Raw genomic sequence first — 18,180 nt, 5'->3', positions numbered from 1 at the left:
ACCCTCTAGTTTAATACGATCCTCTACTTTCAGTTAGGGAGGCTCAGGATGACAGAGAGTTATTGAAATCAAAATAGCACAAAGCAGATTTCCCACATCATCACCTCCAACTGCAGATTCCATGGGCATGTCCACGATCCACGTTTAGCGTCAGGCTGGATTTCAGAAATAGTAAAACGCTCTTCAAATAAGGAGATGCTTGCTTCAAAACGGGACTCCTTTTCCTTCTCTGTCCAACATTTCTGCATCAAGCATATTCCTCTGTGTACACTAAACAGAGTAATTTGTTTTGGAAGGGTTTTATGCTCTAACAATTAAGACAAAGTGATCTGAAGAGAAAATACATATTTTACATGGGAACAATACATTCTGTTATCTGATTTGGGCAAACAAAACTTTCTTTTAAATGGTACCTCTAAGCTTTGTTTCCCATAATGATGTCGGATGGCCTGGGGGAGTGTCAGAGTTCTGATGAGCTTTCTAAATGAATATTAAATTACAGGGGATGCATTGTTGCACTCCTGAAACGAATGTAATGCTGTGTGTCAGCTATACATGAATACAAAAATTATGTTATTTCTTAATGCGACAGTATATGATGGCATTTTGTTCAAGTTCTATAGAAACCGATCATGTCTCTCTATGGGTCAGTGGTTTTTGTGGTAATAATCCAGGGTGACGTCCTTCGTTTAAGGAAGAAGTGGCCAATGCCCGCTGAAATAAATTAATAATTCCACCTCTGTTGATATGTCACTGCACATAAGGATAAGTAGAAATCATATCTGTTTTTTAAATATTATTTTTCTTAGAGAGAGAGTACACAGGAGCCATCAGGGAAGGGGCAGAGGGAGAGAGAGAATTCCGTGAAGGCTCAACACTGTCAGTGCAGAGTCCCACACGGAGGCTCCATCTCCTGACCGACTGAGCCACCCAGGCACCTCTGAAATCGTATCTCCTTCTAAGTTAAGGGGCTGGTGAAAGAAATGCAAAGGTTTTACCAGAAAGTATCATTTCCCATCCCCACTACCCATTTTTATTTTATTTTTTTAAAAAAGAAATTTAATTTTAAAAAATGTTTTATTTATTTCTGAGAGAGAGAGAGCATGAGCAGGGGAGGGTGAGAGAGAGAGGGAGACACAGAATCTGAAACAGGCTCCAGGCTCTGAGCTGTCAGCACAGAGCCCGACGCGGGGCTCGAATCCACAAACCATGAGATCATGACCTGAGCCAAGGTTGGACGTTTAACTGACTGAGCCATCCAAGTGCCACCCTCCCCACCTGCCCATTTTTAAATTAAAAAAATTTTTTTTAATTTGAGAGTTGGGGGAGAGGGGCAGAGGGAGAGAGAATCCTAAGCAGGCCCCACACTCAGGTGGAGCCCGACATAAGGCTGGGTCCCATGACATCGGGATCATGACCGGAGCCAAAATCAAGAGTCAACTGTTCTACCAGTGAGCCACCCTTGTGACCCACCCCCCGCCACTACTCTTTTAAACAAAGTATGGCCATGGTCGCTGTTATGCAGAAATATGGCTTTAAATTGAATGACAATTATCTCCAATACCAGGTTCATTCTGAAAACACTGATTAAATACTGACAGTGCACAGGAACTGTTACTGGATAAGAGGTGAAATGCTGTACTTAATTTTAAAAGATCTTCAGCTCCTATTCGTTTATAATATTTTCAGAGATAAGTCCTGGTCGAGTCTCTATGTCAAACTAGACTTGGAAGAATACAAAGAACAAAGGTAAAAAGTATTTTCCAAACATTCTGTTATATAACATACTAAACACACACGCATGCACGTGCACGCACAGATGTGCATGTGCACGCGCGCGCGCGCGCGCACACACACACACACACACACACACAGAGCCATGCTCACTGCCTTCCTCTGGGGGAATGGCAATTCTGATAGCTGCTTGTTTTAGTCAGCAGCCTCCTCACGCTTGAATGAATTTCAAGTGGAACGTCTGGACAACAAAGTGTTAAATTGCTTTTCTTAAATGAATGTTTTGTCAAATAGGTTTTCCATACTAGTTGTAAGGTTGGTTTTAAACATAAATGCTAGATTTTGTTCTTGTAATATTGATAATATTTTATATCAATATCATTTAAAAATATCACCTTCTTTTATACAGGATTACCAAGTTTTCTTTCTTTCTGTCGTTTCTTTTCTTTTCTTTCTTTCTCTCTTTCCCTCCCCCCTTCCTTCCTTCTTTCCTTTCCTTTCCTTCCTTCCTTCCTTCCTTCCTTCCTTCCTTCCTTCCTTCTTTCTTAACTGCCTTAAAACAAACATAGTCACTATCTCCACCAGTGGCTGTGTTCCAATAAAACTTTACTAACAAAAACAGGTGGTGGGCCTGATTTGGCCCCTGAGTGTAGTTTGCCAATTCCTGATCTAAAAAATAGTTTGCTCATAGACATAAAAGAGAAATAATCACACATATATGTTCTGTTCAATAAAAATTGTTTTGTAAACATTATACACAACAATTTTAGAAATCTTTAACGTCAAGGAAATCCACTATCCTAAGGTAACAGGAAAATGGTTTCCAAAGTACCAAAGTTTAGTAACTTTTAAAAAAGCTTGGTCAGTGTATTTCATTGTTTCCCAGAGTATTTTGTTAACTCAAGCCAGAAGCGTATACTTGAACCTTGAAGAAGACAGGTTTGAACTGTGCGGGTCCACTTACATGCAGATTGTTTTAGGTACAGTGCAGACATGTAAATGTGTTTTCCTTTCTCTTATGATTTTTCTTAACAACATTTTCTTTTCGCTACCTTACTTTAGTGTAAGAATAGTATATAATACATATAACTAACAAAATACGTGTTAATCCACTGTGGCTGTTATCAGTAAGGCTTCTGGTCTAGAGTAGGCTGTTAGTGGTTAAGTTGGGGAGGAATCGAAAGTTACATGTGGGTTTCCAAGTGCTTGGGTCCAGGTGCTGCTAACCTCCACCCCACTGTTCAAAGGGTCAACTGTATAAACAATAAAACCAATGCCCGAAAAAGAGAACAAAACAGAAGATCCTTGCTACAGTCTCGTCAGAATGCAGCGCTAAGCAACGCATCCGATGTTTTCAGAGCAGCACGTACCTTGACAGGAAATCCGAGAAGGAAAGGCGAACAGGGTACCCATAGCGGATAATCTTCACCATGTCCAGGACTCCGATATATTGTAGCTGAGCAGACACATAAAAATTATCAAAGGTATCTGGCAGCCGTGAGTTATTGGGTTTGATGCAATGAACAAAGTGGGGTGTGCGCATCTGAAGTTTTCCGATAATATCTGCTAGAGATTTCTAAGGAGAGAAGCAAAACACAACTGATTCTCCAGAGAAGACACTGCCTGAAAATACAACAAGTTTATCGTCAACTGACAACTCTTTTACTTATCATGAATTCTCTGTGAGGTGTGCGTGTGTGTGTGCGCGCACGTTGAGTGCTTACTGTTTTCCGAAGATGCCCGAGGGGTCAGAAATGAGGGAAACAATGTCACAGAAACCCTCTACAGTCGACAAAACCTAAATCTAAATTCTGGAAACCAAAAAATCCACTAACCCTGAGTTGTGATGCAATCGTGACTGGACCTCCTCGTTCTAGTCTTTGAAGAAACGTAGAAGTGCCTTTCTTTTTTAATAACTGTAATCAAAAGGAAAAGAAAGAAAGGGTGAGCAGATTTGTTTATGTAAGTATGTATCGACTTACTTTTAATTGAAGTATAGTTGACATTAGTTTCAGGTGCACAACTGAGGGGTCTTAGCAGTATTTTACTAAATTCCATTTACAAGAAAAAACTGACCCTCCTCCATGTAAATTCACTCAGACTGTAGCAGTCAGTACAAATGGTTCTCCTGCGACGATACTACAGAAATGGGAACGGCGTGTAAAAGAACACCGTTACTGCCAGCCATTCAAGTACACAGAAGGTGCTGTCCTGTGTCTATTTTCATCTTGAGAATAAACACAGACCGTGCCTCGCTGGGTAGCACAGTCCAGGCCAAAGGATACTATTTCGTCTTACAAAGATTTGACATTCTAACAATAGCTGGTTTATTCCCTTAAATTTAACCACAATCCATTTCTTCCCATTCCTTTTTTTTTTTAACTACTAAAAGGAGTAAATTATCTGCCTGAAAGATGACAACAGTTTGTGTTTTCTTTGATAAGTAATTATATACGGCTCTTAAAAGAAAAAAATCATATGCAGCAAAGATTAAATGATAACGCAGATAAAAGAAGTCATTGGAAATGGAGCCAGTGGGTAAGGAAATAAAGGGCAGAAGGTAATTAATTAAATTCCACCAGGGGTTAAAAGGCAACTCAGCCACTAATGTACTCTTGCATTTCACAAAATCACACAGACTTGGACCAGCATGTCTATTAATCCAGAATCATTTAAGTTACAGTAAAGAGGTCTTGATAGGAGAAAAGAACCCGATGAAAGAGTCTTGTCAATATGGTGCTATTGCTGTGACAGCGGCTCACTTCCTTCCATTGACATGAACTGTCAAGCTGGAATGACTCTTTGTAACTGACAAGGGGAATGTAAAGTGAAGCAATCGGTCCAACATCAGCCAGTTTTCTACAAACACAGGGCCCAGTGCGATGCCCGGTTAAAGCGTGGTAGAGCCCTGTGCTGCCTGGCACGGGGCTGGCCATGCAGAGGCGCGGGCAGGATGAAGGGAAGCGAGGAGTGGAACACTTAAGGAATAATCGTAATAAATAAATCTCCATCCCTTGAAATTGAACACTCAATTTCCCTCTCAGGGTGCAGGAACCACTGTGAATTATTGTCCCTTTGCAGTCCTTTAGGGAAAAGACTAATGGCATCTATGCCTGGTAATGTTTAATAATTAAGGTTAAAAATTACAGTTTAGAGGTGGGTGGTGATTTCTTGCTCTTGATTTCCAGCATGATTGAGGAAGCTGGGGGGGGTGGGCAGAAGGTTCAGGAAAACCCTCAGGAGTAGAGATCTTCCTTTCAAAGGGTAACCCTTTGTCTTTTTTATGTAAAAAATGCCATTTTGTATGCAGTGAGACTGAACTCCTGTATCATACAGGGCAGGAATGCCTACATCAGAGATCTCTAATTGTAGGGTCCACTAGCTAAACACACACACACACACACACACACACACACACACACACACTTATTTCTAATATGTTATATACATCTTGCCAATCTTCTAAAACAGAATTGATTTTAATTATGCTTTTATTTTAATTGGTAAGCTAAAATGCATTCCAACCAGCTACCACAACAGCATTTCTAAAACCGATTGTCCCGGACACCTTCCCAAACAGATTTCTCCTCTCTGGAGTTGCGGTGGAGACAAGCAAAGCAAACCGGGCTACCCTGAGTCTTTAAAGCTAACACATCCGCTACCTATTCCCTATGCACTTGAAACACCTCTGCTGCGTTTTTAGTTCTGTTCTACAAACAGTCAGAACCTTTATGTTGTAACTGTAACCGCACCGGAAATGAGGATGATACCACAGTCCGTTTGAAATCTACAAAATCTACAGTACGAGCACCTGAGAAACACACACGGTCTGCACGAGAAGCGAGAATTTATTGTTGAGACACCTAAACGCTCGGAGGTGATTCATGTCAACAGAATAAGGTGGCTAAGTTTCTTCCCTGGAAGGTCACTGTCCTTGCAGTTACTCTCCATTCATCAAAGGGACAGTCACAGAGACGGGGCACAAACAGGATGCTGCGGAGACAACCAATAAAATCACTCGTGCTCTACTTGCTATCGAATCTTCCCTCCACTCACTTTCATCCCGTTTCCTCTCTCTGATGGTTCTATTTCAGGCAGGCAGCCTCGCTTTCATTGTAAAAATCAAAATCCATTTGTTTCCATCAGTTTTCAGAATCGCATTTTTTTTTAAAAAAAGAAGTAAACATACTGAGCGAACTTCAAAACAACCAAACAAGGGCCATAAAAAACTCTTACCTTACTAAGTTCTAGATAATTCCTGTTTTCTCCAATAACCGAAGAGGCCGTCATTTTCTTACTGAGCAGGGCGGATTTATGTCCTCTGAACTTAAAAGAAGGATAGGAAGATACGAGGGATCCTGTCTGGGACAGTTTCGACTGGAACAAGTGATTGATCACCACGTTTTCACTGGCTAGGAAATAAATAAAGGCAGATCGTGAGTGGCATTAAAATCAGTATTTACATGAGCATTAAATAGATTCCTCCTCCCACTGCCTTGACCACTACAACACTGTAAGTGGAAGACATCGCCAGGGGCTCTATCCTTCCCTTTGCCCCTACTTTGATTTCCCGGCCGTTCATCGTGACACCTGGTGAATTCCGATCTTGCTCTTGCCCTTGACCAGGAGTCATAATCCTGGGTCCCCTGCCTTCCACTTGTGCACCTGGAGCTTGGCTCTCTAACTGGGTGGCACTTGCTGGCCTCATGGCCATGGGGACCGAATCTCAGCTGCTCAGGTCTATGGGACTTCAGTGCCCTTGGCCAAGTCCCGAAGACCTGTGGTTTCTGCCCGAAGCTCCCCACCCCCAGAAACACAGTTCCCAGGCTCTAAACCTGTCTCCGGGTGGTATTTAAACACCTGTGGGAGATACTGTCTCATTTGGTTGTACCTACTGTCAGGGGAAAGAAATGCCCTTTCTCTGATCCAGTTAAGTTACACATGTAAAAAAGCAGATATATTTCAGATGTTACCTGATTCAAATTCTAAAACATTTTGGTTACAAACTGGAATAGCAAGCACAGTGAAAACTGTTCCCGGCAGTTAGGGATCTAGAAGGTATGTTTCTCATGTTCCCTACATTTGTATGTAGACAATCTTCACGCTTTAGTTTCTTTTTCTACAAAGTGACGGTCACATACCCACGTTGAGGATTATACAGGATTAAAGTGTGAAATAATGTGCATTTCACTTGGGATCGTGCTTAGCCATCAGCTAGTGAGCAACGGTCAGTAGTAGAGGAGTGTTCCTAACGTTTCCACGTCCAGATTATTCTGCTTGCTTAGGCTAGCAGACTTAGTAGCAATGTGTGCAAAGGAGAGTGGCTACATTAACAAGCAAACAGGGAACCAGGGAGAAGTGTCAGAGGAGGGAGAAGCGATTATGAAATGCAGGGAGGCAAAGGAGCCCTGTGGTATGGGATGAAAATTAGAGCTCTCAGGATAAATCCAAGATTTTTCATATAGAGCTGCATGCCTATCTGTTACCTGTATATCTTTAATGGTCTATTTCTGAAGGGACCTAAAAGCAAGGACAATCCAGTAGAAATGAGCTCACCAAGCCCCCCACCGTCAGGGTTTCTTAATACCATTCTTCTAACATAAAGCCAAGCATCTTGGCTGATCCTGAGGCATGGAAGATGATCCCAGAAGATTTCGGAAGGCTGGAATATAAGAAAGTGCTAAAACAGATCATGAGAACCGGGAAAAGAACGTAGAAGCTGGCTTGATGGGATTCTCACTGGCCACGTCTTGAGCAATTTTAGCATCAAAATAAAGATAGTCATAGAATGTGATTCACTGAATAAAATAAGAATCCACGAGTCCATACGGATAGCAATTCAAGTCATTAATGGCTTTGAAAGGGAAGTTCATACGGTTGAATGTCACTATTGCTGGGAAAATTGGTGGGGGGTGTAGAAAATCGCAATGGTGCGACCCTACGAGAAGTTGCTGATTTAGGCAAGCGTCATCCCTACGCCCCAGCCAGCAGGTGACCGTCTGACGTGGAAGACAATATTTATTCACCTCACGTCCCTCACAAACTACTTATCAACTACTGAGTGAAACAGCAGCTTTCAATTATGGAAACTGGAAGGATGCGTCTACAGAAGGCCGTGAACCAGTGAGGTTTCACACTGTCACCGCGTTCTCCGAACATGACGGGCTGAGGGCCCTGTAGCATCTCTGTGGGGTTCCCACCAAGCAGGGACGCACCGACACCCATGTGAGGAAACTGCAAATAAACCCAGATTGAGGGACAGTCTTCAAAATAACTGGCCTTTAGGTTTTAAATGTTAGTCACGAAAGAAAAAGAAAAGCAGAGAAAATGTCCCAGATTAAAGCAGAAGAGAAATGGCACTGAGTGCAGTGACTGGCCCTGAACTAGGGGGCGGGGGAGGGGGGGGGAAATCATTTTGAAAGTCATGGCCGGGGTAAGTGGCAAAGAGACAGAATTTGGGATTAGACATTAGCATTGTGCCAAGGTTCAGTACTCTGATAGTATTGATGTTTTGTAAAATGCTGTCCTTGATCTTAGGATGTGCCCCAAAGGGTTTCGGGAGAAAGATGCTTGCGGCTTGCTCTCAAATGGTTCAGAAAATACGCACACGCACACACACGCACACGCACATGAGGGAAGGGAGGTGGGGAGGGGAGGACAGGGTGGGTGGGAGGGAGAAGATAGAGGAAAAGAACAGAAATGAGGAAAGTAAATCAGGGAAAGGGCATTTGGGAGTGCTTGGTACTAATTTTGTCATTTTAAACTTGGAAGTCATTTCGACATACACAGTTCATGTTGAACTTGGAACCATCCGCTGCAGGATCTTCACACGGCATGGAGGGTCTTCCTATCAGGAAATCGAGTTGAGCTGACTTAGGTGTGTAGTTTATGAGCAGGTTTTTGGAGATGCTCAGAGACAGAAGCCTCGATAGCCGTTAACATTACTGACAATAAATCTTAAATTTTCTTATCTTCATAAGCAGACTCAATAGTCTGGATTTTGCCTCTTTTGCCTCTTTCTGAGTCGAGCTGTGTCTCTTCTCAGGCACAGGCAAGAACATTTGCCGCATTTCCACATGAGCTGTGTCTCCACGCTCCCTGCTTTCCATCTGACCAGGTATCTCACAGACAAAGGTATGTTTGTTCAGATCCTACACCAGACCCTCCCCCTTCCTTGCCTGGGAGCTTTTCGATAATATGAAGACTGAATTAGATACTATAAACAAAGTACCTTACAAGGTACAAAAATAAAAAGAAAATAACATCTATAAATTACACTTGCTTTTAACAACTATTTACGGCATCAAAACATTTCACAGATTAATAAAATACTATCATCACTGTGCATTTTTTATTTATATGATAGCATGGGCGAGGAACCATGGCCTGGGGGCCAAATCCAGCTCTGGCCTGTTTCTGTAAACAAAGTTTTATCGGAATACAGACTTGTCCAATTGTACTGTCTACACCTGCTCTCTCATTATAACAGTAGAGTTGAGAAGTTGCGACCGAGACCTTAGGGCTCGCAAAGCCTAAAGTGTTTATGCTGTGGTCCTTTACAGAAAACATCTCCCACTTCCTGTACAAACATCTAATAGGCACTGCAAATTTTGTTCTCTTGTTCAGATGTACCTGGAGCTGAAAGTATATGGAATAAAACAAGACTCACTTCTTTGCTCTTGGAACTTACTAGCAAGTGTACCCAAAAGAATGACTTTAAAATATAGGGACTCTGTTAAGATAAAAGCAGAATCATAGCGTCACTACCACGTTTTCTCTCGAAATATATATTCTATGGCCTGAAATACAAAAATAAAGAAGGCATTGCACCAACTTCAAGAAACATGCTATATATTAGATCTCCCAAAAGTCGAGGACTTGAAAGGTCATTTATACGGCTAGAAGTGGAAGTTGAAATAACTGAAAACTAGAAGGAATATATTTGCAATGATAATCAGTAGGATTGATTATTTCAATTCATTCTTTCTACATGACACTCTTTAAGTTCTATGCTTTTCCCACCAGTGTCCGTTTTAAGAGAGCTCGGTAAGCCCAGGTTCTGAGACACAAGCAGAGTAACTCCCCGTGAAAACTACATATCGCACCTGCTATGCTTGATTTGAGGTAAAGATGTGCCTCAAACCAGTGGTGCTACAGAGGTCTTATTTCAGCTCAGAGGCACCCATCTATCTCACAAAGGACTACTGCTCTCCCAGGCTTCCGTCCCCAGGGAAGATCAGGGACTCTGTTCACGTACAGCAACACAACAGCACAAAAGAGGGTACATTTTAATTCACTGAAAAGTTTATCAGGAAAACGAGAAGCCATGTAGAGCTGCTAATAAGAAAATAATTCCCAGAGGAGGCAGAAGAATACGTATGGATACAGACAAATGCACCATATATGGAAGTAGCTTATAGTAACTTACATGTTGTATTAGAAACAGACACGTGTGCATAAAGTGCTAAGATTCACTAAGCAGACGGAGCGTATAAATTTGCATTGATACATGCATCCATGCACGTATGTGTGTATACATAAATTTGTACCCTCCCTCCGCTCCGTGGGCATTCATTCTTTATAACTGAAAGTACATAAGAATAAAATACTACCCTTAGGTGTGCTCCAGAGTCATCTTAAGTAATGAAATTCACCCTGCTGCGGCCTAAATAATTTTGGAAGCTGTATTCATCTTCATCAGTCTTCACAAAAGAGCTTTTTTATATTCATGCCACTAGAGTGGTAAAGGTATTTTATATTTCTATCTGCTAAAAGCTTCGTTAAATTATGGTTTCTACTAGATTCCAAATTAAATTGTAGCCAATGTACAGGGAGGCAAGATCCATTCTTTATTATTCTGGGCTTTAGAATGGAAGAGATATTTCAATTACCCTGTAGCTGGTAGCATATCACAGAGGACAATGTTCAGAGATGGAGAAATAAAGAATGTGTGGCATTTTAACCAGAGGGGGAAAACTTACTTTTCATGACAAATAGAAGATTCTGTGAAAGGGAGTCTTTATTTTTCTCAATTGCTCCGATGATTTCATACGTTACCTATAATAAAAGAAAATGGCATAGTTATGAATGTTTATACATGGCCCCAAAAATAATTTCCTTTAAAGACTAACTTGACTCAGAGGATGTTTTCAATTATTCATCAGAGAGGCGTGTCAGGTCTTCAAGTTCACGAGACACACAACTTCAAAGCTCCCATCCAGGTGCCCTCTTTCTGCACATGAAGACAGGCACACCCCTCTGGCTCTGATTGCCCGAGGCCCCCTCTGCGAGTTCAAGAGAACGTGGTGGTGGCTCCCATTCATGCCACCTGCCCTTTATTCTCGAGGACACTACCCTGCTCCGAAAACCCACTAAACCAGGAAGGAGAGCTCTGCCATGACTGGGAAAGAAGGCGTGATTTCAGTTTAAGAAATTCAATGGTCTCTTTATTGAAAGGGTCCTTTTGGATAACAGTTCATCCGAAGTCTTTAACATCAAGAAAACAGGGGGCACCTGGATGGCTAGGTCAGTAGAGCACGAGACTCTCGATCTCTGGGTTGTGAGTTCGAGCCCCATGTTGGAGGTAGACAGTATTTAACAACAAAAACCCTTTAAAAACTGAAGAGAGCATAATGATTCTGAATTAAACACATAAACACAGACCACACACACACACACACACACACACACGACCACCTGATTTTCTCTAACAACATTCATCATCTGTTTTTGTTCCTGTTATGGTCTTGTTTTGTAATGACCATTCCTAAATCCTGCAGTAAAATTCCTGTCGTGCCTTGAGCGTAGTGACTACAGAGTGTTCAGCTCTGTCTGCCCCCCATAACACTTAGCCAAATGCCGTGTACATTGGGCACGTTTATTTGTTTTTGTTTCAAGTTTTTATTTAAATTCTAGTTCATTAACATACAGTGTAATATTGGTTTCAGGAGTAGAATTTAGTGATTCGTCACTTACACATAACACCCAGTGCTCACCCCAAGTGCCCATCCCCCACTTAGCCCACCCCCTGTCCATGTCCCCTCCAGCAACCCTCAGTTTGTTCTCTATGGTTAACAGTTTCTTATGGTTTGCCTCCCTCTCCTTTATTTCCCTTCCTTCCCTTACATTCATCTGTTTTGTTTCTTAAATTCCACAATGTGAGAGAAATCATAGGATATTTGTCTTTCTCTGACTGACCTATTTCACTTAGCATAATACACTCTACCTCCATCCACATCATTGCAAATGGCAAGGTTTGAGAAGATATTTGCAAATGATCTATCTGACAAGGGGTTAGTATCCACAATATATACAGAACTTCTCAAGCTCAACATCCAAAAAAAAAAAAAAAAAAACAGTCCAGTTAAGAAATGGGCACAAGACATGAATGGACATTTTTTTTTTCCAAAGAAGACATCCAGATGGCCAACAGACACACATGAAAAGATGCTCAGCATCACAGACCATCAGGGAAATGCAAATCACAACTATGATAAGATACCACCTCACACCTGTTAGAATCTAGGCTAAAATTTACAACTCAAGAAACAGCAGATGTTGGCAAGGATGTGGAAAAAGGGGAACACTTTTGCACTGTTGGTGGGAATGCAAACTGGTGTAGTCACTCTGGAGAACAGTATGGAGGTGCTGCAAAAAGTTAAAGATAAGGGCACCTGGGTGGCTCAGTCGATTAACCTCAGGTCATGATCTCACGGTTTGTGGGTTCGAGCCCCTCATTGGGCTCTGTGCTGACAGCTCAGAGCCTGGAGCCTGCTTTGGATTCTGTGTCGCCCTCTCTCTCTGCCCCTCCCCACCCCAAAATAAATATTAAAAACATTTTTTAAGTTAAAAATAGAACTACTCTATGATCCAACATAGGGCCCATTTAATAAATATTTGGCAAAATGAACAAAAAGGTTTTATTCTATTATGGCCAAATATAGAAAAATACTGTGCTGTCCATTTCATTGAAGATTGTGCTGATAATCTTTCATTTTAACTGGATCATGTGCTTTGGAAAGTTCTCATGAATGCCACCTAGACATGGATACATGGAGAAAAAGCTAAAGGCCTCCTATTAAAACTAAAGTTTAAAACTCCCCAGTTGGGAGCCTCCAATTGGTCAAGTTCCCTGGGAAACAACATCGCTGGCACACACCCAAGTCCCAGTGCTCCGTGAGGGCAGTCTGGTAGGAGGCACGGAGTTTAGCACAGGTTTCTATTTGTATAACAGTAACAAATCTTGAAGTCGGTGAGCTTATTTTGTGATAATTATTTTGTGATTATGTAGCTCTCTGAGTCTTGCTTCGTGTATGAAATGATAATCTGAAGGGTGCTGCACGCTGAGAGCTTCTGACCCTACTCAGAAAGTATGGTTGACCACCGTACGGACAGGATGTGAGTTCATAGCTCAACGCACAGCTTTAGACACTGCCCACAATGGCATATTTATTTATCCTCAAAATATAATGATGCAAATGACTGAGAACACGTAACATAAAATTGGCAGTAGTGGAATGTTAATGCATGGTTCTAAACAATATTTTTTTCCTGGTCTCAAATCTGGAATGAAACACTTCCTCAAGAAGCCCACGCATACTTTGAGTAGAATATCAGAATGAGAGACCCCTTCCCGGGCCCTGGAGGTGATTAGCAGCACATTATTGGTGGGCTAGTCAATGTTTTTCGTTCTCAGTGGATGGAGCCAAGAAATATACACACAATGAACACATACGTGAGGGTTTAATTGTTTTTCATTTTAAAGATAAAATACAACCCGATTCCAAATTTGGTCTCTTAACCATGACAATTTCTTCAAGCCAATGATATTTAATATTGGCCTTGTCGGGGTGCCTGGGTGGCTTAGTTGGTTGAGCGTCCGACTTTCGCTTAGGTCATGATCTCACGGTTCGTGGGTTCGAGCCCCGCGTCAGGCTCTGTGCTGACTGCCAGCTCAGAGCCTGGAGCCTGTTTCAGTCTGTGACTCCCTCTCTGACCCTCCCCTGCTCACGCTGTCTCTCTCTCTGTCTCCTAGAAATAAATAAACATTTAAAAAAAAAATTGGCCTTGTCAAAGGCAACCTGAAAATCTAAATAAATGATACCCACTTGTGCCCATTTATTAAATCCATGCATAACCTGCAACCATCACCTTAAAGTATTTCTGAATTAAGCTTTTAATTTTGAGATAATTGCAGATTCACATGCACTTGTACGAAATAATACAGAGAGATCCTGCAGCCCCTTCACCCAGTTCCCCCAGAGGTGAGATCCTTTACAACTGTCCCAACCAGAACGATGTCATGCATGTGACGATGTTAATGAGGGACGGTCACCTCAGTGCACAGAGCCCACATGCTGACGATTTATGGGCACACTTTCCTCCCCCAAATCAGTCGAATACATTGGTATGAGTCTGCTTCTGGGCTCTTTACTCTGTTCCATTGATCTATGTGTGAATCCCCCCACCCCCATATTGATTACTGAAGCTTTATAGTAAGACACAAAATTAAATGGTTGAATTCTTCCCAAATTATTATTTATAAAAATAGTTTAACCTATTCTAATTTAGTCGCCATTCCATATAAGCTTTAGAATAACATTGCCTATCTATAGCTCTACAGCTAGGCAAATTTTTGCTCTGATTTTGATAGGCCCTGCATTACGCCTGGGTTGCAAATTGGGGAGAAGCATCACCACGTTGATCGTCAGGAAGACTATTGCCCATGCTGTCTCCTAACCATGACCATGCCGTGCCTCCTATTTAGCTCTCTGGTTTCTTTCATCAGGGCTTCGTGGGTTACAGCAAACAGGTCCTCTACGTGCTTTGTTAGATTTATACTTCCTTGCATTTTTTATGAGTGATTGTAAATGTTATTGTATTTCTAATTTCAGTGTTCTTTATTAGAATATGAAAGTACAATTGATTAATTTATGTTTATGCTGTATCCTGGGACCTTGCTGAACTCACTTACTAGTTCTATGAGGCGTTTTTTCCTCTTTTAGCAGATTCCTTGGGATTTTACACACAGACCAGCACATCATCTATAAAGAGGGACAACGTATCTTCCTTTTCTTTCATTTCTTGCCTTACTGCACATGCTAGAACTTCACGCATCGTGTTTAATAACAGTGGGGCAATCCCTGCCTTCTTTCTGATCTTATGAGCAAAACACTCAGCCTTTCAGCATCAAATGTTATGCTAACTATAGGATTTTCATAGATGTTCTTTATCAAATTGAGGCTGTGTGCTCTAACCCTATTTTTCTGAGTGTTTTTATCATGAGGGAATGCTGAATTATCAAATGCTTTTTCTGCATCCAATTGATATGATCATGTGACTCTTGTTTACCCTATTAATATGATCTGTTATCTTGATTGATTTCAAATATCAAACCAGCTCTGCATCTCCAGAAAAAGAAACAAATTATTCATGGTGGATCATTCTTTTCACATATTGTTAAATTGCAGTTGTTAATACTGAAAGTCTTTTTGCATCTGTGTTCATGAGGGGTACTGCTCTTCAGTTTTGTGTGTGTGTGTGTGTGTGTGTACTGTTTTTGTCTGGTTTTGGTACTGGGCACTACCAGCTTCATAAAACGAATCGAGAATTCTCTCTTCTATTTTCTAGATAACATTATGTAAAGTTAGTGTTAATTTTCCTTTAAACATTTGATAGAATTCTCCAGTGAAACCATCAGGGACTAGAACTTTCCTTTTGGGGAGATTTAAGTTACAAACCTATTTCCTTGATGGTTATGGGGATATTCAGTGATCTATTGCATTGGGTGAATTGAGGTAGTTTGTGTTTTTTGAGGAATTGGTCCATTTCATCTAAGTTGTTTGTGACAGTTGGGTATCATATTTCGTCTGATCTTTCTGAGGTCTGTGGGGTCTGTGTTTCATTCGTGACATATTGCAACTTGCGTCTTTTCTCTTTTTTCTTCGTTATTCTTTCTACAGGTTTGTCATTTTTTGGTTTTCTTCAAACAACCAGCTCTTTGTTTCATTGATTTCCTTTGCTTTTTTCAATTTCATTGACTTCTGATCTTGTTACTGTCTTCCATTTGCTTGCTTTGGTTTTACTTTGCTCTCCTTTTTCTAGATTCTTGACGTAGGAGCTTAGATCACTGAGACTTTCCTTTTCTTTTCACATCTGCATTTAGTGATATAAATTTTCCTCTCTGCAAGGTTTTCACTGTGTCTCACAAAGTCGATATGTAGTACCTATTTTCATTTTCACTCAGTTCAACACATTCTTTTAATTACCTGGAGGCTTCCTTTTTTATATATATTATATATTAGGGCACTGCTTATTTTCCATGTATTTGGAAATTCTCGTGGCATCTTTCTGATATTGGTTTTTAGTTTGGTTCCATTGAGGGAGGTAGGCCCACTCTGTGTAATTCCATTCTTTCTCAACTTCTTTTGTTTTGATTCACGGCCCTGACTGTGGTCTTTCTTGATACATGTTCCATTGGGACTTAAAAAGCATGTATATTCTGCTTTCATTGTTAGATGTTCTGTAAACGAGTAGGGCCTATTCGTGGCTATGCTGCTGAGTCTTCTCTGGCCTGCGGAGATCCTATATGGATGTCCGGTCACGTGTCCAGAGCAGGTTGTCAGAGCCTCCAGCTTAAATGTCTGTTTCAGCTGGCTTCCTCTCATGCCTCTCAGCAGGGGAAGGGAGGCACAGCCTTGTCGCTACCACAGGGGACAAGTCAGGCTCCCCATTCAACCACGTCTGACACAGAAGAAGAGGGCACTCTCTTCACTGCTGGGTAGTGAGGTGCTCCAGTCTCCTGTGCCTCTCGTCCTCTCTCCCTGGCTGCGGGGTGAGCAGGTGGAAAAGACTGGCATGCTCCTTCACTGCTTCCTACATGGACTCCACCATAGGGGTTGGGAGAGGGGAGCTGTGGCCAGGTTATCTCTGGGCGTGGTAGGAGTCCCGGCCCCCTACTTGACCTCCTCTGACACCCCCCTCCAGTAGGGAGGGAGGGGTATAACACAAATTTGGAGACTTAGCACAACATTAATAACTGAACTATGTCTATCCACTTCAAAACTGCATGGCCTAAAAGGAAACCGTATTTTAATAAATGTAACTAAAAGGTCGTGTTTGTTTTTGCTTTAAAAAAAATTACAGAAAATACGGTGGCCACCGATAGAAATATATAATCCAGAGTAAAACTGCACATATTTACTTTTTATCCTCAATGAACACAAGAATGTGAAGTTAATTTTGAGAAAAAATGGAATAGGAAACAATGATCACTCATGTTGAATCCTGATCAATACGCACCATCTACAGGAAGGTATCCACCTCACCCAATAAGATCTCCAATCAATATTCACCATCTACAGCAAGTCATCCACTTCACCCAACTAGATCCCTGATCAGACTTCACCGTCTACAGGAAGACGTCCACCTCATCCAAGAAGATCCTTCCACATGTGACATTCCCACTGTACCTTCCTCCTCACTTTCTGCCACTCTGTTGCCAAATCCCTTGACACCCATCCTGCCTCTCCCTTCAGCAGACTCTCCAGCTCCTCCAGCTGCCGACGCCCAGTCTGGTGGTCAGGCCCGACCCCCCGGCAAGCTACAGGGCAAAGAGCGGCAGTCTTCCAGGACGGCACACCTCCTGAGTTCCAGCTCCACGAGTCATGATGCCTGGAGGGTAAACAGGTCAAGATGCCATGCCTTCGCGACTTCTCGTCGACAGAACACAGAAGGTCACGTCAACCTCTCTCTGCGTCCTTCTCCATCTCTGTCTGCCTGGCTCTCTCAAGGTGATTTTGAAGATAAATGATAAAGGTTGTCGGCGCTTAGCTTTGCACAATATCTACGGTTTCCTAGTCACCACCCCCAGACCTGCTTCTAAGGATCACCTGTACCTTCTTCTCAGAACTGTTCCAGAACCTTTCACCTATTGACCTGAGAAAAACTCGTGAAGTCCTGTATGTCATCTGCTCAGTGGACTGTCCGTCCCATAGCAGTAACTTCATCAGTCAGAATCCATGTGTCACTTTACGAAGGAATTGCTTCCAAACAAACCAAGACACCCTGGAGGCGTGAGCACGTGCCACTCGCCGGCCATCTACGCCTCGGCATCTGGGCCTCCAGGAGGCAGAAGGGCAACAAGTGCACAGAAACAAAACCACAGAAACTGCAAAATCTCAGTGGGACAAATGTCCCTGGTTCCCGGAATCCAAAGGGAAGCGAGCTTCAACGCCTGGATAAATGGACGGAGAAATGTGTGTGGAAGGGAAACAACCAATCTGTCCTGGAAATCACACATGGCTTTGTGAGTCTGTGATGTCACAAGAACAGATCAAGGCCTGCCCTCCCAGCTGTGTCCCCGAGGCGGAGGGACTGACCACGGCCACTGCGGAAGCAGCAGGAAGCGGGTGGGAGGCAGAGAGCATTCTAGGTCATGCAGGAAGG

General features: G+C 42.1%; 1 protein-coding gene across 1 annotated transcript in view; it reads right to left on the bottom strand.

Moving 5' to 3' along the window:
* MYO16 (myosin XVI) overlaps positions 1-18,180 on the bottom strand; it is a 459,340-nt gene that overhangs the window by 134,475 nt on the left and 306,685 nt on the right. Inside the window, exons 23-26 of the mRNA XM_039226658.1 lie at positions 10,716-10,791; positions 5,971-6,146; positions 3,570-3,650; positions 3,105-3,310 (exon numbers count right to left, since the gene is read on the bottom strand). Coding sequence (XP_039082589.1) covers positions 3,105-3,310; positions 3,570-3,650; positions 5,971-6,146; positions 10,716-10,791 — 539 coding nt within the window. The remainder of the gene's footprint in view (positions 1-3,104; positions 3,311-3,569; positions 3,651-5,970; positions 6,147-10,715; positions 10,792-18,180) is intronic.

This window comes from Hyaena hyaena, unplaced genomic scaffold (assembly GCF_003009895.1).
Source record: "Hyaena hyaena isolate Hyena2069 unplaced genomic scaffold, ASM300989v1 scaffold_22, whole genome shotgun sequence".
Taxonomy (NCBI): domain Eukaryota; kingdom Metazoa; phylum Chordata; class Mammalia; order Carnivora; family Hyaenidae; genus Hyaena; species Hyaena hyaena.
The sequence above is the reverse complement of the archived record's forward strand: the minus strand, read 5'-3'. Positions and strand labels throughout refer to the sequence as shown.